Below are 23,769 nucleotides of genomic sequence, written 5' to 3'. Positions count from 1 at the left end.
TGGAGAATTGGAAGACTCGTTGGCAGTCATAGAAATGGAACGGACCTCATATTTTTTAAGATTCCAAAATATAATAGAAGACAAGGAAGAGGATCTCTTGGATTTGATAACGGAGTTACTGGCAGATGTTCTAGTGATGGGGAAGACCCAAATGGAAGAAGAATTGGATCAGATCTATAGAGTCAACTCAAACTATGCTAGAAGAAATAAAGTGCCCAGGGAAGTCCATGTTAGATTTCTTAAAAGATCCATAAGAGATGACATTTTGAGAAAAGTAAGAGATCAACTGTTAAGATATAAAGGAAAAGAAATAGTAATTCTCAAACAAATTCCTAGAAGGACAAGAGAGGCCCAAAGAGGCTATCAGTTTCTAACCAGGAAATTGGCTGAAAAAGGAGTGAATTTTAGATGGTTGATTCCAGAAGGGATCTTAATCTACTGGGACATGAAAAGATACAGACTGGACACTTAAAGCAATGGATTTTTTTGACAACCACAGAGCTTTCCTGGAAAATGGTGATCCTGAACCCAAGAAGCAAGAAGAAATGGTAGGAGGAGCCACTAAAAAAACAGAGGAGGAAGAAGTCATAAATACATACTGTATATTCCGGCGTATAAGGCGACCCGGTGTATAAGACGACCCCCGTCTTCGGCGCCGAGTCGCATGCCTAGAAAGTTGTCTTATATCCCTGCACAACAGCTACAGTGCCCTTGCTGACCTTAATAGGGACATTAAGGAGACTGGTAAAGGTATTTGTGAAGATAACTCAAATAAGCAGGGGATTGTGGTCCGAGATGAAGAACTAGATTTTGACAGGGAGAAGTGTGAATCAGGTATTGCACATCAGTCATGCAAGAATAGAAAGGCTCCCAAAAAGAGAAGCTACCTTCTGGTAGGTGATTCAATTATAAGGGATGTAAATTTAGGAAAGGACACAGAGGCTTTGAAAGAGGTCAGGTGTCTTCCAGGTGCTACTGCCAGTAGGGACAAGAAGCGTATTTCTAAAATAATCAAGAATGGCAGCAAGGACTGTGATGTGGAGGCTATTGTACATCTTGGCACTAATGATCTGTCACAAAAAGATGTACTCTCTGTGCAGAATGATTTCCAGAGCTTGGGGAAGGAACTTAGCAGAATAAGCTGTAGGCTTACTTTCTCAGAGGTTTTACCAGTGTATAAGGAGCAAAACGGAAAAGGCCAGCGCATAGCACAATTCAATATGTGGCTAAAGGAGTGGTGTAAAGGGGAAGGCTTTGGATATATTAGTCACGATGTCAGTAGCTGGTCCAATCAAAAGATGTACAAAAGAGATGGTTTGCATCCATCAAAAAAAGGGACTGAGTTACTCGGCTATAAATTCACAGATTTTCTGGAGGGAAATTTAAACTAAACAGCGGGGACAGGGAGTTAATTGATACGGAACAACCCTGTCCCCGGCAATTTAAAAACTATAGAGCTATCAGTGCATGTAGCATAGATGTGTGTGTGGACAAGAATACCAACCTTGCTATCAATCAAAATGAAGCCTCTAATAGCGAGTGCCACATAAAGTGCACTAACCAAATAGGTGGTAAGACAATAGGGGAACTCAGGCACCACACAGGTTATGTAGAAAGGAAACACAGGGCCACCCACAAAGGACTCAAATGTTTATACACCAATGCACAGAGTATGAACAGCAAACAGGGTGAACTAGAAATTCAGGTTAATGAGGGCAGATACGATATTGTTGCCATTACGGAAACATGGTGGGATGAAACCACACATGGAACACACAGCTAGAGGGATTTAAATTATTTAAAAGAAACAGACCAAATAAAAGAGGAGGTGGAGTTGCTCTCTATATAAGAAATAACTACATCTCCACAGAAATAGAGTACAACAATGATAAAAACTGTCTTGAATGCATTTGGGTCAATATAAAAGGGGGGGGGAATGACATTGCCATAGGTGTATACTACAGACCACCCAACCAAACAGAGGAAATAGATGAACTTTTTGCTAGTCAGCTAACTAAGGTATGTAGGAAGCACATCACAATAGTAATGGGGGACTTTAACTACCCTGACATCAACTGGGAGACAAACTCCGCACCAAGTGGAAGATCAAACAGGTTCCTGGCAAACCTAGCAGACAACTTTGTCTCCCAAAAAGTAGAGAAGGGAACTAGGGGATTAGCCATCTTGGATCTAATTCTCACTAACAGAGATGAAATGATAGACGGTGTTGAAGCCATAGGAACCCTGGGAGGAAGTGATCATGCAATATTAGAATTCAACATTATAGAAGCACAACCAATAGAACACAGTCAAACTAGAGTCTTGGACTTCAAGAGAGCTAATTTCAATAAACTTAGAGAGGGCTTGGGAAGGATTCCATGGATGAGAATCCTCAAGGGGAAAACAACTCAAGAAGCTTGGGAAATTTTGAAAAATGAGATAATAAAAGCACAGTCTAGCACAATACCAACAAAGAGGAAAAACAACAGCTCTCAAAAGAAACCAGCATGGCTGCATAAAGAACTCTCTGACAAATTGAAAGATAAAAAGGACAAGTATAGAAAGTGGAAAGAGGGGAACATAACTAAGTCAGAATATCAGCAAATAGCCCGAGCCTGCAAAGATGAAGTGAAGAAAGCCAAGGCTCAAAATGAACTAAGGCTTGTGACCAAAGTCAAAAATAACAAAAAAAGCTTCTTTCAACATGTAAAAAACAAGAAAAAAGTGAAGGAAACGATTGGTCCATTAGTGGGTGGAAGTGGCAAGAAGGTGACAAACAACAGGGAGAAAGCAGAACTATTTAACTCGTGTTTTGCATCTGTCTTTACACAAAGGGAAAAAACAGACCAACCTATCAAAAATAGTGCCATAAAAAACAAAACAGAAACACAAGTTAAGATAGGCAAGAAAATGGTTAGGGAGCACCTGTCCAGCCTAGATGAGTTCAAATCGCCAGGACCAGATGGATTACACCCCAGAGTTCTCAAGGAACTGGCAGATGTGATATCGGAGCCACTGAACTATATTTTTCAAAGATCCTGGAACACAGGGGAACTACCAGAGGACTGGAAAAGAGCTGATGTAGTTCCCATCCTCAAAAAAGGAAAAAAAATGGATCCAGGAAATTACAGACCTATCAGCCTGACCTCAATACCTGGGAAGATCCTGGAAAAGATAATCAAACAACGAATCAACGAACACCTAGAGGCAAACAAAGTCATTACTAAAAGCCAACATGGGTTTGTCAAAAATAGATCATGCCAGACAAATCTTATTGCATTCTTTGACCAAGTGACAAAATTAGTGGATCAGAGGAATGCTGTGGACATAATTTACTTGGACTTCAGTAAGGCATTTGATAAAGTAGATCACAACCTACTACTTGACAAGATAGAAAAATGTGGGGTAGACAGAACCACCACCAGATGGATCCGTAGCTGGCTGACCGGCCGTACTCAGCGAGTGGTCCTCAATGGAACTGCATCTATATGGAGGGAAGTGTGTAGTGGGGTGCCCCAGGGCTCTGTTCTGGGCCCAGTACTCTTCAACATCTTCATCAACGATTTGGATGAAGGGATAGATGGGGAACTCATCAAATTTGCAGACGACACCAAGCTGGCAGGAATAGCCAACACTCCAGAAGACAGGCTTCAGATACAGAAGGATCTGGACAGACTTGAACACTGGGCACTAACTAACAAAATGAAATTCAATGGTGAAAAAAGCAAGGTTCTACATTTAGGCAAGAAAAACCAAATGCACAAGTACAGCATAGGTGGCACCATGCTCAATAGTAGTAACTGTGAGAGGGACCTCGGAGTCCTAGTAGACAATCACTTAAATATGAGCCAGCAGTGTGCTGCAGCTGCCAAAAAGGCCAACACAGTGCTAGGCTGCATTAACAGAGGGATAGAATCAAGATCACGTGAAGTATTAATACCACTTTCAATGCCTTGGTAAGGCCACACTTGGAATACTGCATCCAGTTTTGGTCACCACGATGTAAAAAAGATGTTGAGACTCTAGAAAGAGTACAGAGAAGAGCAACAAAGATGATTAGGGGACTGGAGGCTAAAACATATAAGGAACGGTTGCTAGAATTGGGTATGTCTAGTTTAACGAAGAGAAGGACAAGGGGGGACATGATAGCAGTATTCCAATATCTCAGGGGCTGCCATAAAGAAGAGGGAATTAAGCTATTTTCCAAAGCACCTGAAGGCAGGACAAGAAGCAACGGGTGGAAACTAATCAAGGAGAGAAGCAACCTAGAACTAAGGAGAAACTTCCTGACAGTGAGAACAATTAATCAGTGGAACAGCTTGCCTCCAGAAGCAGTAAATGCTCCAACACTGGAAGTTTTTAAGAAGAGACTGGACAGCCATTTGTCCGAAATGGTGTAGGGTTTCCTGCCCGAGCAGGGGGTTGGACTAGATGACCTCCAAGGTCCCTTCCAACTTTACTATTATTATTATTATTATTAACTACTGTTATTTCCGGCAAATAAGACTACTCGGTGTATAAGACGACCCCCGTCTTCGACGCCAATTTTAAAGCTTGCGAAAGTCGTCTTATACACCAGAAAGTACGGTACCCAGAAGAAGGAGCAAGACCGAGAGACCAGAGACAGATAAGATCAACTAGAAGACTGAGACCTAGATATAATTAAGAGATGGAGGAGATTGGAATTTTATCAATAAATATAAATGGACTAAACTCTCCCTTAAAAAGGAGAAATTTTTTTACAAGACTGCAAAAACTAAAAATGAACATAATTTGCCTCCAGGAGACACACATTAAGAGACAACATTCCAAAATTCTAGAACAACTGAAAATTGGCAAACTTTATTTTACACTTGCATCTCAAAAGAAAAGAGGAATATCCCTGTATATTAAAGAAAAGATGAATTCCAAACAAATTTATCCAGATGAAGAGGGGAGAATATTAATGGTGGAAATTATGGTGGATCAAAAACAGATATTGATGGTAGCAATACATGCACCTAATGATAAGGAAGAGCAATTTTATCAACAACTACACAAGAAATATTGGATTAAATTATCAAAATCTTTGTATAATGGGAGACTTTAATGCAGTGGTTCTCAACCTTTTTAATGCCGCGACCCCCAACCGGTCGTAAGTCGAGGACTACTCAACCGGTCGTAAGTTGAGGACTACTCAACTGGTGCAGCACCATTTGCAGAATGGGACTTTTGGTGGGCTCAGACTTTATTCAAGAGAGTCTATTCTATTGGCTTTCAAAAGCCAATAGAATAAAAGGGAGTAGCACAGCTAAGGAAAAGGAGAAAAAAATGGCGGACTGCATTGTTTGGCGACCCCCGTGAAATGGTCGTTCGACCCCAAATGGGGTCCCGACCTACAGGTTGAGAACCACTGCTTTAATGCAATAGCAAATGCGACTTTGGATTATAAAAGCCATAAACAAGGGAAAAAAGGAGGAAATATACTACCTAAAGCATTTTTAAAAATGAAAGAAGAATTGTGTATTCAAGACATATGGAGAGAAAGAAACCCAGAAAAACTACAATATACATTTTGTTCAAATAGACATAAATCATGGTCTAGAATTGACATGATATGGATATCTTTTGACTTGAAAATGATAATACAAGAGGTGGAGATAGAAACTAATGTTTGGGCAGACCACAACCCAATAAAAATGATCTGGAAAGAAGCCAAGAAAAAACTAAGATGGTTTCTGAATAAATCTATATTGAAAGAAAATGAATTCTTACAACTAGCAACAAAGGAAATGGATTTTTTAAAAAAATAAACAAGAAAGAAGAAACATCTCTCCAAAATGTATGGGACATGGCCAAAGCATACTACAGAGGGCTGGCTATAACTTATGCTTCTAAAAAGAATAAAGAAAAGAAATGATTACACTTAAAGCTGAGAGAAGAACTTAAAAAATTGGAACTAGAGTTACAAATAGACCCACAAAACAAAGAAACAAATGGAGATAATAAAGCAATAAATTAAACCTTGCTGAGACGGAAATAATGTCTCAATAGATTAAGCAGACTAAACAGAATTTCTTCGAAGATGCTAATAAGCCAGGGAGATGGTTAGCATATAGACTGAAGAAAAAAAAAGAAGAAAAAAGAATGATAAATAAGCTACAAGATTCAAAAGGAGAATTACAATTCCAAAATGATGCAATGAAAAAAATCATTAAAGACTAGTATGAGACACTTTATAAGGCAGAGAAAGTTCCTAAAGAAAAAATACAGTCATACTTTAAAAAAGCAGACTTGCTAAAAATCCCGGAAAATATTTGAAATATACTAAATGGGAAAATATCAATGATGAAAATTATAGAAGCCATAAAAAGGCAAAAAACAGATAAGACTCTTGGTCCAGAAGGACTTCCTGCAGAATTTTATACAGCATTACAAGATGTATTAAGTCCGACGTTGAAAGAACTGTGTAATGAAATCTCGTTGGAGACTAAAATTCCAAAGTCGTGAACTGAAGCTAATATTACTTTAATACCTAAAGAAGATACTGACCTTACACAAATAAAAAACTATAGACCAATATCACTATGAGATAGAAATATCAAATTGACTAAAGCAGTCTCATATAAAGAAAATTTGTATAAAATGTTTTACAGATGGCATATGACACCAGTAAGATTAGCAAAAAATGTTTAAAAATACTTCAAATAATTGCTGGAAATGTAAACAAAGGCCAGGTACTTACTATCATATCTGGTGGACATGCCCTAACAAAAAAGTTTTAGGGTAAGATACATACATGGTTAGAAAAAATGATTAAAAGAAAGACAAAATTTAAACCAGAACTGTTTTTGTTAGGAATATTAGGATCTAACTATGAGAAGGAGAATGAATATTTAATATTGCATATACTGACAGCAGCAAGAACAGTATTTGCCCAATATTGGAAAAATGAAAACTTACCAGCTGAAGAGGTTTTAATTAAGAAAATCTTAGAATGTGCAGAAATGGATAGATTGACTTTAGAGATTAAAGAGAAAGAAGATTCAGTTTACTTCAGAACATGGGATAATTTTTACCAATGGTTAGGAAAACGAACTAGTGAGAAATGAATGTGATATGTTATTTTGAATATATATTAGTAAGAAGAATGATATGCATTAACTAACTGATACTGTTTATGATTATCGTTTATTACACTTATTGCAGTTACTTATTACTATATTAACTATTGTTAACTGAACATATGTACCCAGACAATGTTTGCTAAAGATTGACCCCAACCCCCTCCCAAGACCAATCCTGATCCCAACCCCACCATAAACCTTAATCTTTATCCTGATCCTATTCTATCCCCAATCCTATAAAACTCAATACAATTTTAAGAAGTGCTTACTCTGGATTTCTCGGTACTTCATCATTAGGAGTATGGCCCAGCGCAGAGTGTTTGCCGTTGTGTCTGTACCAGCAGCAAACAAATCATCCACAAGACCTATAAGGTTTTCATTATGGAAATATCCACCATGTGTCGTCTTCATATTCTCCTGAAGTGTACAAAGAAAATACTAGTAAGAAAGTTCAATCTTCCCACATAATGAATATTCCTAAAATCTAAGAGGACACTTCATATGTGGGTAATAGCCTCACCGAGAGCTTATGGTCACCCCAACACTATTGGATTTCTAGAAGAAAAACTCTAAAGTCAAACAGTTATACAGAAAGAGCAAAGATTGGCACAAAGGGATTGCCCACTCCTATCCCCACTTGGACCTACTCCTCCAGACAGGAATAAATATTTTGGCATTTTTAATGGAGAGAACAATCAACCTGGGTATAGTTTTAAGCAGATGCACATTCTGAAAGTAATGAAGAGGGAATGATTAAAACTGCTTTGGAAATTTGTTTTGTTCTATATTTCTGAAAGAAAGATCTTAATCAACCTGCAGATAGTATATCTGGAGATGCATTTTTAAAATATTTTTTAAAACAAATCAGTAATAACAGACATAGATAAAATAATTCATTACCTGTCTTTGCTGAACAAGAAATGTTTCAATAAAATTTCTCTGGTCATTTTCATCAAGATCTTGGAGATATTCTATGAAGGTGGTCCGTATGAAATCATGGAGCTCTTTTTCATTCTTCATTACTGTTTTATAAGCACCAAAACAGAACCCCAACTTGGGAAACAAATTGTATAGCTGAAAGAATGATAAAAGAAAACAGATATTATGTTATGTTCCCAAAGTCTGCAAAAAAACAAACAAACAAACAAACAAAAAAAGCCCAACCAATAAGAAGCAAAATCACATGAGTGAATGAGCTTTGGATAGTCAATTTTGCTAATTCACTAAGCCCCAAATTTCATGGACTGAACCTCCACAGAGGTTTTGGAAGAGGGAGTGCTTATTGTCTACATACTATTGAATGAACTGTTAAGCTCTCATTGTGCTGATTCCCAAACAAGGAACAGGAATAAAAGAAACTCAACAAAAGACCGAAACAAGAGAGCTATTTAGTATACGTAAAGTTAGATAGTACTGTAAAGAGTAAAAGAACGATGGAAAGATCTTTGCAGTAGAGGCTCCCATTCCTCCAATTTCAGTGTGTTCACAAGCGTTTGCAAGGAAGGGAGAGGAAGTGATGAACCATGCATTATGAGGTTGTGATGCTAAAAAGTGATTTCCATACTTGCATGAGATGTTTACATAAAACTACATAAGGGTAGGATTTGAATCCTGATGTCATCATGTTCATGTTGTCTTTGGATGAAATCTTGCTACAGATGCCCATGTGAAGCAACTTTGCTTTGCTTCTCAATAAAGCTTGAATGACACACATTCTGCTGCCTGTTTTTCATGACATTTTTTTTTTCAAATAAGAAATTAGGTTACCAACACAGCAGGGCTTCCTGAAAGCTGAATATTTTCCCCAATTATCTTCAGTAGTTGTAGAAATGTGGCATCTTCATATTCATAGTGTTTCCCAAATAGAATAGAAACTATAATGTTGGAAGCAGCAGCAGTCAGAATTGTTGTGATGTCAAATGGTTTTCCTAGGCAAAACAATAGATCAAAAAGAAAAACCAGGATTAAATCTGTGTTTTACTACATTTATATTCAAAATCAGCTTGCACAAATGGAGCATTTATCATAGAAAACTATAGTTAGTGCTGATGTCATTGGAAGTATTTAGATTAAAAAAAATATGCAAAGATATTTAAAGGGTAATTCATTTCCTCAGAGGCAGAATTGCAATACATCCGTGATGTTTTCTTTGCAACTGTGGAACTCCCTGAGGATAAAACACTTGGGAAGTTATTGCAATACTTCCTCATTAAATGATTGCAGTTTTAAAGATCAAATGGCTACTCAGCTTCATAAAATGAAGAAAGAAAAAGTAGGTGTATTATATGGGAGGAAATTATAACAGATTTCAGTGCAGATATTTTTGGTTGAATATACCCAATAGTTCCCGAAAGGCAGGACAAAATGATTAAGATAATATTACAGTCACTTCACACTCTCAAATCTCTGAACAGAACAGCCAAAATACTAACATTCACTCAGAATGTTAGAAGGAAAAGACTAGAATTTAACTCTGGAAGGCAGATGCATGTGGACTTTGATTCGTATGTATTGCTTAATAACTAGCTATCGTAATTTTTTTGATCTCACTCCTTGTTTTATTGCAGCTAGTGTACCAAAAAGCAAATAGCCTGATGAGCTTGTAGATATGCAGACATGCTCAATAAATGGAAACGGGGGCGGAGCCAGCTGTCAGAGCTGAAAGAAGCCTCGTAGGGGCAACGGAAGGTGTGGGCGATCAGCTGATCTGCCGTCTGTGGTGACTGGCGAAGGGTAGCGGATAAACCCGGTACCGAGCAGATCGGGAAGAAGACGGCCAAAAGTGGCCGCTGAAGCTGACAGCTGGATGGAGTAAGCGAGGAAATAGCAGAACGATGATAAATTGGACTTAACTAAATTGACTTTTCCCAAAGCTTTGTGAGTGGTTTTGGTAGACGCATCAAAAGAGAATGTGGAAAGGGGAAGCCTAGAAAAAGTGAAGCTGAAGGAGTGGAAAGAAAGCGCGGCGAGTGAAAGTGGAAGGAACAACGCCCAGAAGAGCCTGATGTGGAGGAGCCAGGCTGCACTGTTTAAAGACCTGGCGTTTTAAAAGCCCACAAAAGGACAGGAATTAACCTTCATTTAAGCTAAGAACCTTGTCTTATGACCTCAGGCTTTTGCCTTTGTCTGCTGAGTGGATTGGCCAGCAGAAAGGTGTCTGATCTCTTTCTTTTAGTGTTTTTTTTTCTTCTCCCTGGAAAGAGATAGAGATTGCATGATAGTAGGAACTGGAATGATATAGAGACTGACAACCTTGGAAAGTGTTGCTGAGGAGATAGCAGGTGACTGGACATATAGAACTGTATGGTATGAGACAGAAGAAAGAAGAAAAGAGACAGGATATTAAAGAGAGATTGAAGGGTTTATTGGATTATATAAAAAAAGGAAAGTGCTGGGAAAGCTTAAAGTTAACAGCTGAGATTGAACTGTTAGAATTTGTACTTGCATCAGTATTATATTGATAGAGTTACATAGATAGAATATACCAGCAATATTGTTGTTGTTTAAACACCTGGAGGGGGAATAACGTAAGGGGGGGGCGAAACAGGAAGAACGAAAAGAGGGAAGTGGAAAGTGGATATTTTGGAAGAAGAGTAAGTGGTGGGAAAGTTTATTTAAAATGGCAAGCAATCCAAATTTAGTTAAGATTGGTGGGGGGAAGAAAAACGTAACACAAGGTTCCAGCCCTATGAGCCAAAGATCGTTAGATGACATGCTTCAAAGAGAATGTTCCAATTCACTTAAAGAATTGTAGGCAATGATGCAGACAATCCAGGAAGTCATGATGAAGAACCATGAGGAAATCAAAACGGAGCTAGAAGTAGTAAGGAATGTTACTGGAGAAATGAGAGAGAAGATTCAGGCAATGGATGGAAGTAGTAAGGAATGTTACTGGAGAAATGAGAGAGAAGATTCAGGCAATGGACAGAAGATTTGAAGCTTTTCAGCAGCAAAATGAACAGAAGCTGCTGGCAGTAGAGCAAAGATTGGATAATGAAGAAAAGAAGATGGAAGAGAGGGACAAAAACTTAACTGAAGCTGATAAAGAGTTATGACAGTGGTGACGTTACTGGAAGCGGAGAAGGCGACCCAATATCTTAGATTCCAAAATGTTATTGAGGAAAGAGGAGAAGATCTTCCAGACAAGATGGCGGGTTTGTTGGCAGGAGCTCTGGAGATTGACAAAGAAGAGATGATTGCTGGAATGGACGAGACATACAGGGTGCAGACAAACTATGGGACACGACATAACCTTCCCAGAGAGGTCCATGTAAAGTTTATAAAAAAGAAAATTAGAGATGAATTATTATATAGAACACATGATGAACAGTTAGAATACGGAGGGAAACAAATTATTATTAAAACAGATACCAAAAAGGATGAGAGACTTCTGAAAGAACTACCTCTTCCTGATGTCCAGGTTACATCAAAGCAATGTAAATTTTAGATGGTTAACACCAGAGGGGCTTATTGTGACTTGGCAAGAGAAGAGGTTTAGATTGGATACAGTAGAGAAAGCGGAAGACTTCTACAGGCAATATTGTGCTTCCGAGGAAGACCTGAGGGATCTCAGAGAAGAAAGAGTTATGGTTGAAAAAAGAAAAGATATTGAATGAATGTTGGAGAAAAGAGGGACAGAGCAAAGCATGGAGGAAGTGAGAGGGGGAAGAGGTCAAGATAGGCTAGAACAACAGGGGAGAAGCTCAGAAGAGGCGAAGGAAATAAGAATTACTAGAAGCACAAAGACATGACAAAAACAGGACAATGGGAGAGGAGTATAAGATTTGGTCAACAAATATTAGAGGGTTGAACGCACCAGTAAAGCATAGGAAAGTTACAGGAGGTTCACATAAAAAATGATCAAGAATATCTATTAGAACAACCTAAATTAGGTAGGCTATATGTTTCACTAGACCAGTGGTAGTCAACCTGGTCCCTACCGCCCACTAGTGGGCGTTCCAGCTTTCATGGTGGGAGGTAGGGGTTTTGTCCGATACTGAAACACTTTCTTTTTTTTAATTTAATTGATTTTTTTTAAAAAAAATCATAGCATTATTTAAAAACATTTTCATTAGGTTTTCATAAAATTCCCCGTGACAATTTAAATTTCTGAAAATATACTATTTGTATCGCCCGTGCATAAGTTTAGTTCACATTACGTAAGTGAAACTAAATGGCGCTATAGTGCGACCGCAAACAAGAGTCTCGTTTCAGAATAGCTTGCGCATCTCCCCCCACACCACCCAGCTGTAACAGACAAGCAGAGCTGGTAGCCGGCGCCCCCCAAACCTAATCCACGATGCAATAGATGCATGCGCAGACAACGATACACGGCGCAGGCTCTTTTGTTTGCAGTCGCATTGGTCAGTACACAGTTAGATTTGTGAGAGTGAGCACGTGCCTACAGCTTCAAACAAAATATTGTGAATCCATGTCTCAAAAAAAGAAATACGCACATGGCTATTTGCCAGAGTATCTGAAGATGGGTTTCATAGAATCTGTTGTAAATAAACAACATCCAGTGTGTTTATTGTGTCATAAAACATTGTCCAATGAGGCAATGAAGCCAAGTCGATTGTGAGAACATCTTTTTACAAAGCATCCAAATAATATGGACAAGCCCATTGAATATTTTCAGGAAATATATAAAAAAATTCAAAATCATTTAACAATCATTGCATCATTTAAGAAACAACATGCAGCGAACGAAGATGGATTAATTGCTACTTATTGCATTTCACAATTAATTGCAAAAAGTGGTAAAAGCTATAATATTGGAGAAACTGTAATAATACCCTCTATAAAAGAATTTATCTCAACAGTAATGCATCAGGATATACCTGAAATTTTAAAAACATTGCCCCTAAGCGATAGCACAGTAAAGCAACGAATTGAAGAAAGGCAGTTAATGTTGAAAAAACCCTGAAAAGTATTCTCCAAAACTCTTCATTTTCCATGCAATTGGACGAGTCTACCATTACAGATAATAATGCTTTATTGATGGCATATGTATGTTATTTTGATGAAAACAATACATTACAAGAAGAAATGCTATTTGCAATAAATCTCATTACAGATAGAAGAGGATTATCTATTTTTAATACTGTGAAATCATACTTTACAAAAATAATATTCCTTTGAATAATATTGTTGCATGCGCTACTGATGGAGCACCATGAATGGTACGTCACTATCGTGGATTTGTTGCTTATTTGAAGGAAGAAGTGCCAAATGTTTTATGTATTCATTGTGTGGTGCACAGACAACATCTTGTAGGAAAATATCTAAGTACAAGTCTCCATTCATCATTAACTATAATAATTCGAGACATAAACAAGATCAAATCCAATTCAAAAAATGATAGAATGTTTCGACAGCTTTGCCAGGACAATAATGAAGATTTTATTACATTACATTTGCACACAGAAGTTCGGTGGCTGTCAAAGGGTACATCTTTGGCTTGTTTTGTAGCATTATATGATAGTGTCATACAATTTTTTGAAAGTAATAATGAGACCAATCTGTGTCAACAGTTAAAAACAGTAAAGAATGATGCCTTTTATTTGGCAGATATTTTCAAGAGATTTCATGATGTCAATTTGCAGCTTCAAGGAGCTAATAAAACTCTTATAGTTGCCAAAGTATTGTGTCATTATTTATTGACAAACTTGAACTATTTCGTTATAATCTCTTGAAGAGAGAATTTCATCAGTTTCCTGAATTATCATCTATAAAAGATTATGTAACTCCAGAGGATATTGACAGATTCAGTAGCCACCTCAACAAACTTAAATTGGACATGGAAAAACAATTTGAAGATATTTTGAAATTGAAGGTGTTTGACTGGATGAAAAATCCTTTTACCGCAAATATTGAAGAGGCTGATAGAACTTGCCAAGAAGAACTGTTAGAAATTAGATATGATGAGATCGACCCCTAGGCGCCTCGATTATGGGGTGCCTCAGGGCTCGGTCCTGACCCCCTCCTTTTTAACATCTACATGAAACCGCTGGGTGAGATCATTCGGCGACACGGGGTGAGGTATCATCAGTACGCGGATGATACCCAATTGTATATCTCCACCCCGTGTCCTTTCAGTGAAGCAGTCGACGTGATGTGCCGGTGCCTGGAAGATGTGAGGGTCTGGATGGGGGTGAACAGGCTTAGACTCAACCCTGACAAGACCAAGTGGCTCTGGGTCTTGCCTCCCAAAGGCCAACTGGATGGTCCATCTTTAGTCCTGGGGGGGGCAAATTTACCTCCCTCAGTGCAGGCACGCAACTTGGGTGTCCTCCTGGACTCACAGCTAAATTTGGAACAACATCTATCGGCTGTGGCCAGGGGGACCTTTGCACAGGTTCGCCTAGTGCACCAGTTGCGGCCTTATTTGGACCGGGAGGCTTTACTCACAGTCACTCATGCCCTTGTCACCTCAAGACTGGATTACTGTAACGCACTCTACATGGGGCTACCCTTAAAGGGCGTTCGGAGGCTGCAGTTGATTCAGAACGCAGCTGTGAGAGTGATTGTGGGCGCGCCAAAGTACGCCCACGTGTCACCTATCCTCCGCGAGCTGCACTGGTTTCCTGTGGGTCTCTGGACGCAATTCAAGGTGTTGGTTATCACCTTCAAAGCCCTTCATGGCATAGGGCCAGGTTACTTACAGGACCGCATTCTGCCGCACAGCTCCCAGAGACCAGTGAGGTCCCATAGATTGGGCCTCCTTCAGGTCCTGTTGGCCAGACAATGTCGGCTGGCGGGCCCTCTGGGAAGGGCCTTTTCTGTGGTGGCTCCGACCTGGTGGAATCAACTTCCCCCCGAGGTTCGAACTACTCCCACCCTGCCGGCCTTTAAGAAAGCCGTTAAAACTCTCCTGTTCCGGCAGGCCTGGGGCTGATGTCCCCGGGGGGCCGGGATATGATCGGACTCGCGGTATGACTGGATTATTTTATTGTTTTATGACTGTTTTTAATTTTGTACGCTGCCCTGAGTCCTTTGGGATTGGGCGGCATATAAATATTTGTAAATAAATAAATAAAGTAAACATAAATTCGATATGAAAACCTATGGCAAAGTAAAAAAATGCCTGTCTTATATTCAAATATGTGGAAAATGATATTCAGTTTATTGATACCTTTCCCTACCTCATATCTTGTGGAATCAGGCTTTAGTGCTATTAATCATATTATGACCAAAGAAAGAAACCACCTGAATATTTCCGAAAGAGGAGATCTTCGTTTGTTCCTTACAAAAATTTAGCCAGATATCCAGTATTTAGTTTTGCAGCATCAGCCTCAGGGATCTCATTAATAATTTAATTAATTAAATGTAATTTCATCAAACTTCATGCTTCTATGTATGCAAAGTATAAATAAAAAGATAGATTTAACTACAGTAAATTGTTTTATAAAGATTTATTCTGCCAAACTTAGCGAAAGTCCAACATAAAGTATTTGGTAAGTAATTATTATTATATGCTTTAACTTGCTGTAACTCTGCTTTATAAATTTTATAAAGTAAAGTTACTTCCCTACTTTATAAATCACTATTACTATGGAACTGGTAGGCGCTTAGAAAATTTTACTACTAACAGAGATACAAAAGTGGGCGGTACGTATAAAAAGGTTGATTACCCCTGCACTAGACAAAAAAAAGAGGAGTAGCTCTGTATGTTAAGCAGGAGATAATTTCGAAACAAATCTATAATGATAAAGAGGGAAGGGTCTTGATAGTTGAAGCTAAGCTGAATAAAAAAATATAATAATTGTTGCAATATATGCCTCAAATGGAGCTCAAGTATTCTTTTTAAAAAACCTTCATAATAAGCTGAGTGATACAGAGGGAGATGATTTCTGTATAATTGGAGATTTTAATGCGATTGCAGATAAAACAAAAGACCATAAAAGTACAGAGGCAAGGAAAGGAAACAAACAAACAAACAAAAACACTTCCCAAAACCTGTTTTGAGATGTGTACAGATCTTAGCTTACATGACGTTTGGAGGGAAAGGAATTATGATAAGAGGGAATACACATATTTTTCTAATAGACACAGATCATGGACCAGGATAGACATGCTATGGTTTACAAAAGAATTAGCCTCGGAAATTCAAGAAATATATATTGAACCTAGCCTCTGGGCAGACCATAATCCGATAAGTTTTCGCTGAAAGGACAAATGAGCAGGCCAAGATGGAATTTCCAAAGAGTGATTCTTAAAGAAAAAGAATTTAAGGAAAGAATGGAGAAAGAGATGCACCTTTTCTTTCAAGCGAATGACAATGAGGATATATCCTTGCAGAACATTTGGGATACGGCAAAAGCATACATGAGGGGTGTAGCAATTTCGTACATGGCCAAGAGAAACAAAGAGAAAAAACAATATAGGATGAGGCTCAAGGAAGAATACAGACGACTTAGCATTTATATTAGAAGACCCAGAAAAATCAGGGCAGTAATGAAAGATGCAAATTTTTCCAACGATCTAAATCTACTTTTATATTCTTTACCAATTTGCCATAATTGTCTTCTTTAATTGATGAGCAGCGTGCTGAAATAATTATCCCTAGATATTTTAATTTGGAAACTACTTGTATACCTAATTTTGCCTCGAGGTTTCCTTTTTGTATGTTAGTCATGTTTTTTGTTATAATCTTTGTTTTGTTTCTATTTATTTTCAAACCTGCCAGATCTCCATACTCTTCCAATATTTCGAATAGTTTCTGCCCTGATTGTTCTGGGTCTTCTAATATAAATGCTAAGTCGTCTGCATAAGCTTGAAGTTTGTATGTTTCTTTCTTAATCTTAAATCCTTTAATCTGCTCTTCTTCTCTTACTACTTTAGCAAGAATTTCTAATGTATATATAAATAACAATGGTGAGAGAGGACATCCTTGTCTTGTACCTTTCTGTATGTTGAATTTATTAGTGGCCTCTCCATTTATTATGATCTGGGCCTTTTGTTCGGAATATATTGCAGTTATCACGTTTAAAATTATTTCCCCAACATCCATTAATTTTAGTTGTTGCATCATAAATTGCCAATTAACATTGTCAAAAGCCTTCTGTGCATCAAGGAACAGAAGTGCCACTTGACGATCACTATGCGATTCATAAAATTCAAGAATGTGTAAGATTGTTCTTATATTTCATTTAGTCTGTCTGTTTGGTAAAAACCCATTTTGATCCAAATGTATGAAATCAATTAGGTACTTTTTGAATCTCTCCGCCATTATTGAGGCAAAAATTTTATAGTCAGAATTCAATAATGATATAGGTCTATAATTTTGTATCTGTGTTTTTTCTGCTTCTTCTTTTGGAATCAATATTATATTTGCCTCTGACCAGGACTTAGGTATTTTAGCATCGGTTAATACAGCATTGAAAACTTCTAGTAGGTATTGATTGAGTGCACTTTGTTGTTCTTTATATAGTTTCGCTGGTATTCCATTTGGGCCAGTTGCCTTATTGATCTTTTGTTTATTTATAGCCCTGATTATTTCAGCCATTCTTATTTCCTCATTTAACATAGATTTTATTTCCTCCAGAATCTTCAGTATGTCTGCCTTCTCTAAGTATTCTATTATCCTTTCTGCATTTTTTCCTTCATTTCTCTTATATAGTTTTTCATAGTATCTTTGGGCGATTTCCCTTTTTATAGTCTCCTCCCCCTGAATCTCTCCTTTCTCATCTTCCAAATTAATAATCCGTTGCTTCTCTTTCTGTCTTCTTATACACTAGCCATCTTCCCAGTTTATTCGCATGTTCAAGTTATTTTGCTTAGCTGTCTGTAATTTTTGTGCTAACTTTTCCGAATCCTCTATACATAGTTTATGTTTAATTAAATCCATTTTGTTTTTCAATCCTTTGTTTTCAGGATCTCTCTGAAATTGTGTTTTGGCCTGTTTGTATCCTTCCTTGAGCCTCATCCTATATTGTTTTTTTCTCTTTGTTTCTCTTGGCCATGTACAAAATTGCTACACCCCTCATGTATGCTTTTGCTGTATCCCAAATGTTCTGCAAGGATATATCCTCATTGTCATTTGCTTGAAAGAAAAGAATCATGTTGGCTTTCAGGAAGGCCTGGAACTCCGAAGAAGTGAATTAAGGTCCGTTGTTGGAGACAAGAACATCTGGGAGCCCGTGAGAGGCAAAGATTCTCCTCAGCACCTGGATGGTCCTGGCAGTAGTTGTGGTGGACACTGGAACAACCTCTAGCTATTTAGAGTGACTGTCCACAATGAGGAAGAATTACCTCTGAAAGGGGCCAGCGTAGTCAATATGAACCCTCGACCAAGGAGCATGTGTGTTCTCCCATCTATGCACGGGAGCCTGTGGCATTTCAGGCCTGGACTGTTGGCAAACGTGACACCCATGGACCTTGGTCTCAATCTCTTTATCAAGCCCAAGCCATCAGAGATAGCTGCGTGCAAGCGCCTTCATCCAGACTATTCCCGGATGTCCCTCATGCAGAGACTGCAAGACTCTAGTCCTCAATGAGGCTGGGATCACTACCCTGCTACCCTACAGGACACAACCCTTAAAGGTGGATAGCTCATGCTTCCTTTTCCAGGAACTCTGGAAATTGGGGCCAGGACACGTGTCAGGCCATCCTGACAGCACCCAGTTCAATATGCATGTTAGCGTGTTATCAGTGGCTGTTTCTGCAGCCACATCCCCTGCATTGAGGGGAGACTCAGGCAAATCCTGGATAGCCAGGATGTGGTTAGCTGGAGCAGGATCTGATTCTAAGAACTGTAGAGGCAACCTACTAAGGCCATCTGCGTGGCCCATTTCTTTACCTGGTTTGTGAACCAGGGAATAGTCATAGGCAGAGAGGAATATTGACCACCTCAACATTCTAGGAGAAATTATGTGTGGGGTTTGCTTGTTCGTTGTGAACAACCCCAGCAGTGGCTTGTGGTCTGTAAAGACTGTGAAGTGGAAACCATACAAAAAGTCATGGAACTTTTTTATGCCAGCCACAATGGCCAAGGCTTCTCTGTCTATCTGTGCGTAATTATGCTCAGCAGAAGACAGAGTCCTTGAATAGTAGGCTACAGGAACTTGTGTCCCATCAGCCTTGAGGTGACTTAAGACAGCCCTGATCCCATAAGGGGATGCATCGCAAGCTATACACACTGGCAGCTGCTCATTGAAACGAGCTAGAACAGCATTTGAAGACAACAATACTTTGACCTCAGCAAAACTCCTTTTGTGGATTTGTGTCCACTTATGGGGGAGAAAGGAATGGTAAAAATTTAGAAGTCCAATGAAGGCTTGAAGCTCGCTCTTCGACTTGCGACTAGGGGCCTAGATTCAGCAGGATGGATGGTTCGGCATCTATGTGAAACCCCAGGAATTAAGTGGAGTTACTCCAATTTTGCATTTTTCCTGTTTAAGCTTCAGCCCCGATTCGCGGAAAGGTAGCAAAACGGACTGAAGCCTTTCGGACAGGTTTTCAATTGATTCCCCTGAGATGAGGACATCATTGAAATATGGGCAAACTCCTGGAATGTTACAAAGCGTCCACTTCATTACGCTTTGGAAAATGCCAGGAGCTACATTAACCCCGAACTGCAGTCTTCTGACTTTGAAAGCTTCCTGGTGCGTTACAATCGTCTGGGCCTCTGCCATTGCATCATCAACCAGTAGCTGTTGATAGGCCTGGGCCAAATCGAGTTTGGCAAAAACTCAGCCTATTTAAGTGAGGCCAAAATGTGGCTCACCACAGGCACCGGATAAGAGTGCTGCTGTAATGCTTTGTTTAGCGTGCATTTATAGTCAGCACAAATACGGACTTCCTGTTGGCCTTGAGTGGCATGACTATGGATGTTTCCCATGGACTGCTATCCACAGGTTCCAAAATACCTTGCTGTAGCAGTTTATCCAGCTTGGCATTGATCTTTTGCTTAAGTGCAAAAGGCACCCGACAAGGCTTAATCCTAATTGGTGCAATGGAGGGGTCTAACCATAAAGCAATTGTAGGCCCCTTGTACGACCCTAATTCTGAGTTGAACACATCAGCAAACTCCTTGCAAACTTCCGCAAGACCTGTGGTTTGCAAACTGTAGCCCAGTCACCTGAATTCCAAGTGCCTCAAACCAATCGAGTCCAATTAGACTTGTGCAGTCACCCTCAATCACAACAACGTCCAAAAACCCTTCAAAATTCCTACGCTGTACTCTGAGTGTGGCCTCCCCTTTCACACTGACTCTGGAATTCTGGAAGTCTGTTAGGATAAGATTTGACGGCCTGAGTTTAACTCTCTGGCCGCTTCTACAGCAGATCTGCTTGAAGGTGTTCTGGGAAATGATTGACAGAGCTGAACCCATGTCCAGCTCCATCATTAAGCAGACCCCCTGCAATTTGACATCAATATGCAGCTTCTTCTTCAATGGTCGATGGGCCCCTGTTATCAATACACTCCTTCGGGATGCACAAAAACCCACCCTATTTTGGCTGGGGACCCTGATACCTTTCCAAGGCAATTCTTCTGATAGACGGTCTTTCTTGTGACTCAAACAGATGGTGGCTATGTGGCCTTGCCAGCCATACGCCTGACAAGTAGCAGAGTGAAAATGGCAGTCGGAGCGCTTATGGCACCTCCACATCCGAAACACTAAGGGAATGGATCTGCCTTGTCACACCCCTTGTCAGCTTGCTCTTGGGGCCTTCTCTCTGATGGTTGCTGCAGACAATCGATCTCATTTTCGGATACCTCTCAAGCAACCTCTTGATGGACTGAGCCCGAACACATAGGATTCTTGGAAAGTCACAAGGCCTTAACAGCTCCTCTGGCTGCTTCTTCAACCATGATCTCCCTTAGCACATCTTGGAAGGAAACGTCTTCTTTTGCGAAAATCTTTTGCTGCAGTTCTCGGCTCCTCAAAGGGCCTTGCAGCTTCACACAGGGCAGCAATAAAGTCCACAGCAGACACACCGGGATGTTGATCCCGCTGTTCAAATGCATGATGCCATGCAATCACTGATAGCTTCGGTTCAAAATGTTCCTTTAACATTTTCTTCAGCTGTGCATAAGCGGTGGATTCCAAAGGTGCTGGGGCAACCAAGTTTTCAGCAATGTCAAAAGTCTCTTGTCCAAAGACACAAAGTAACGTTGCGGCTTTGAGCCTGTCCTCCCGAACTTGGTTTACTCTAAAGTTGTTCTCCACTCTGGCAATGTAGGAGCTCCAACGTTCAGGGTGTGTTGTGTCAAATTCAGACAGACATCCAATCGTAGCCATAGTTTCTTCTTGGTGGCCTTGTCCAACGCCTCATGCTGCTCAGGCTTGTGAAGGGGTTCTAGGACAAATCTTGATGAGCTCTCCTCCAGCGTCTTCGTACTGGCAGGCAGAATCACACAAGTTGGAATGCTGAACTTCCAAGCACTTCGGCCTCCCATGGTGAGTCAGCCTAGTATTCTTTTGTTTTTTTCTTACAGTACAATCCCACCCTCATTGCCAATGTTCTGTTCTGTGCTTTGGTAAGGCATTGAAATGAGGCAGGAGTAAAAACAGATGCTTCTTTATTCAACTCTAACAGAACAACACTAAAATGGCATTGATCCCTTTTATACCCTTTTGCAGGGAACAACGTCAGCCAATAAATGCAATGTATTTTCCCGCTTTGCGATTGTGCAATAGGCTGGAGACAGCCTGTCTGGCCCAGGCAGGCCACCTCGTCTGCCCAGGTCTCTCTGCAGCTTCCTGCACCTGCTCTGTCAATCACAGGCCAAGGACATAACACTACGGAAGAGTAATTCTAGAAGTGTTATTGACTAGAGACTGTCGTGTTATACCGAATTAACAATTCAAGTCCTATGGAACCATTTTGCCATCCATAAGTCACATTTCTGTAAATATACTTTGCATAAATTGGATAAGGAAGCATATTTATGGGAAGAAAACAATGTGTCTAAGAATTGTTGGAGAGAAGATACTTCCAACACACTTCTTGTTAATTTGAAAAATCTGACCCAATTATTTTCCAATCTACATTTATTCTGGAAGCTGCTGCAATAGAGCAATAGGAGCAAACGCCAACTCACCTGCATAAGTCTCTATTGTCTTTGTTAAAACACTACACTCTTCAGTGATTTTGTCTTCAATGGTCCTCTTGCCCATTCCATAGTCCCGTAATGTGGATAATGTAAACCGTCGCATTACTTTCCAGTTCTCACCACGAGCAGAAATAATACCTCAAGAGAAAAGGGATAAAATAGTGAAATATTATTTTACTATCTGTCACAACTCATTCTTGTTTCACAGCTTCATTAAAACATGTTCTGTTAATTTGATCAAGTGTTTCATCCATTCTGTGCAAAAACATGGCCGAAAGGTATTTCAAAATTTGTGCTAAGGATTTCCACTCTGTTTTATTCATCCTCTGCCTTTGGTGTCCAACATTCAATACCTCATTATCCAGACAAAATAAACAAAATAAAAATGAAAGCAATCTCCATTTTTCCATGAACACATATCTTCTAATTTATTCAAAACTATAATTCCAAATCCCTCTGATCCCTTAATCTGTTATTAAATTTCAAAAATTCATATACTAGCCATCCTTTTGCTGCATAGTCCAAAAATCACATTTTGACCATCAAATTTACAGTAACTTTTAAGGATGCAAAAGCTCACAAGGCATTAGACTGCCATGGAGCTTAAAGGAAGTGAAAAGTATTTTTACAGAGTACAGTTAACAGCATAGCTAATCTTCCCTCACATATTGTCTTCTCTTGTGGATGTGTAAATTGAAGGACTTTGAAGGGCTCTAAAACTTGCCCAATGAAAGCAGCCACTTTGTGAGCCCATTCCATGGGATTTCCTGCTGGCCAATATTTTGGCTCTCTGCATAGCATGGGAAAAATTGCACTGATGCCGTAAATATTGGGATTTCATTAATAATGTTTTATTAATGGTAAATATCTGGTGTCTTTTGTCAGTTGCCAGAAGGAAAATGTTTAAGTTTCTTATTCAGGTCACCTATTTCCAACAAATAATATTCTCTCTCTCTCTCTCTCTCTCTCTCTCTCTCTCTCTCTCTCTCTCTCTCTCTCTGTGTGTGTGTGTGTGTGTATGTGTGTGTATACTGATATAAATATATAACATAGAGTTTTTGTAATGCAAAATTCTCTGCTATCTGTTGTGTCCTGAGCCTGCAAGAGCAGGCTCGGGACTTTGCTATGGTCCCGAGCAAGCTGCCCGGGACCAGACAGCGCAGTGCCTTTTCTTTGGGGCCTATCTTAATTCACCTAGGCCTCATTGAATCCAATAGATCAACAGGCAATATTTTTGTTTCCCACAGCTTAATCATTCAAGTCCTGGTTATCGCAGGTCTGGATTACTGCAATACTGTCTACAGTACATGGTGCTACCCAGGACTTTTTTTTTTTCATAGAACGCCCAGAACGGAGTTCCGGCACCTTTTTTGGATGGAGTCTTGTAAGGTAGGCAAGGTGGGTTGTATGACATGTGTGAGTTCTGGCACTTTTTTTTTTTTTTTACAAAAAAAGCACTGGTGCTACCTTTAAAGAGCATTCAGAAGCTTCTTTTTTCTTTTTTCTTAATAATTTTTTATTTTTCCAAACTCTTCCCCATACATATACCGTAATACTTATCAGATATTAACATACATTCCCTCCACACTCACATACAGATACT

General features: G+C 39.4%; 1 protein-coding gene across 2 annotated transcripts in view; it reads right to left on the bottom strand.

Annotated features, from left to right (window-relative positions):
* LOC120300360 (cytochrome P450 2K1-like) overlaps positions 1-23,769 on the bottom strand; it is a 46,992-nt gene that overhangs the window by 9,210 nt on the left and 14,013 nt on the right. For both annotated transcript variants that reach the window (XM_039326283.1, XM_039326284.1), the window contains exons 3-6: positions 22,155-22,304; positions 8,874-9,034; positions 8,007-8,180; positions 7,376-7,523 (exon numbers count right to left, since the gene is read on the bottom strand). In XM_039326283.1, the coding sequence (XP_039182217.1) occupies positions 7,376-7,523; positions 8,007-8,180; positions 8,874-9,034; positions 22,155-22,304 (633 nt within the window). The remainder of the gene's footprint in view (positions 1-7,375; positions 7,524-8,006; positions 8,181-8,873; positions 9,035-22,154; positions 22,305-23,769) is intronic.

Source organism: Crotalus tigris, unplaced genomic scaffold (genome assembly GCF_016545835.1).
Source record: "Crotalus tigris isolate CLP2741 ecotype Arizona unplaced genomic scaffold, ASM1654583v1 scf7180000024340.7048381, whole genome shotgun sequence".
Classification (NCBI taxonomy): Eukaryota; Metazoa; Chordata; class Lepidosauria; order Squamata; family Viperidae; genus Crotalus; species Crotalus tigris.
Note: the sequence above shows the minus strand (reverse complement) of the source record. Positions and strands in the feature narration are given on the sequence as shown.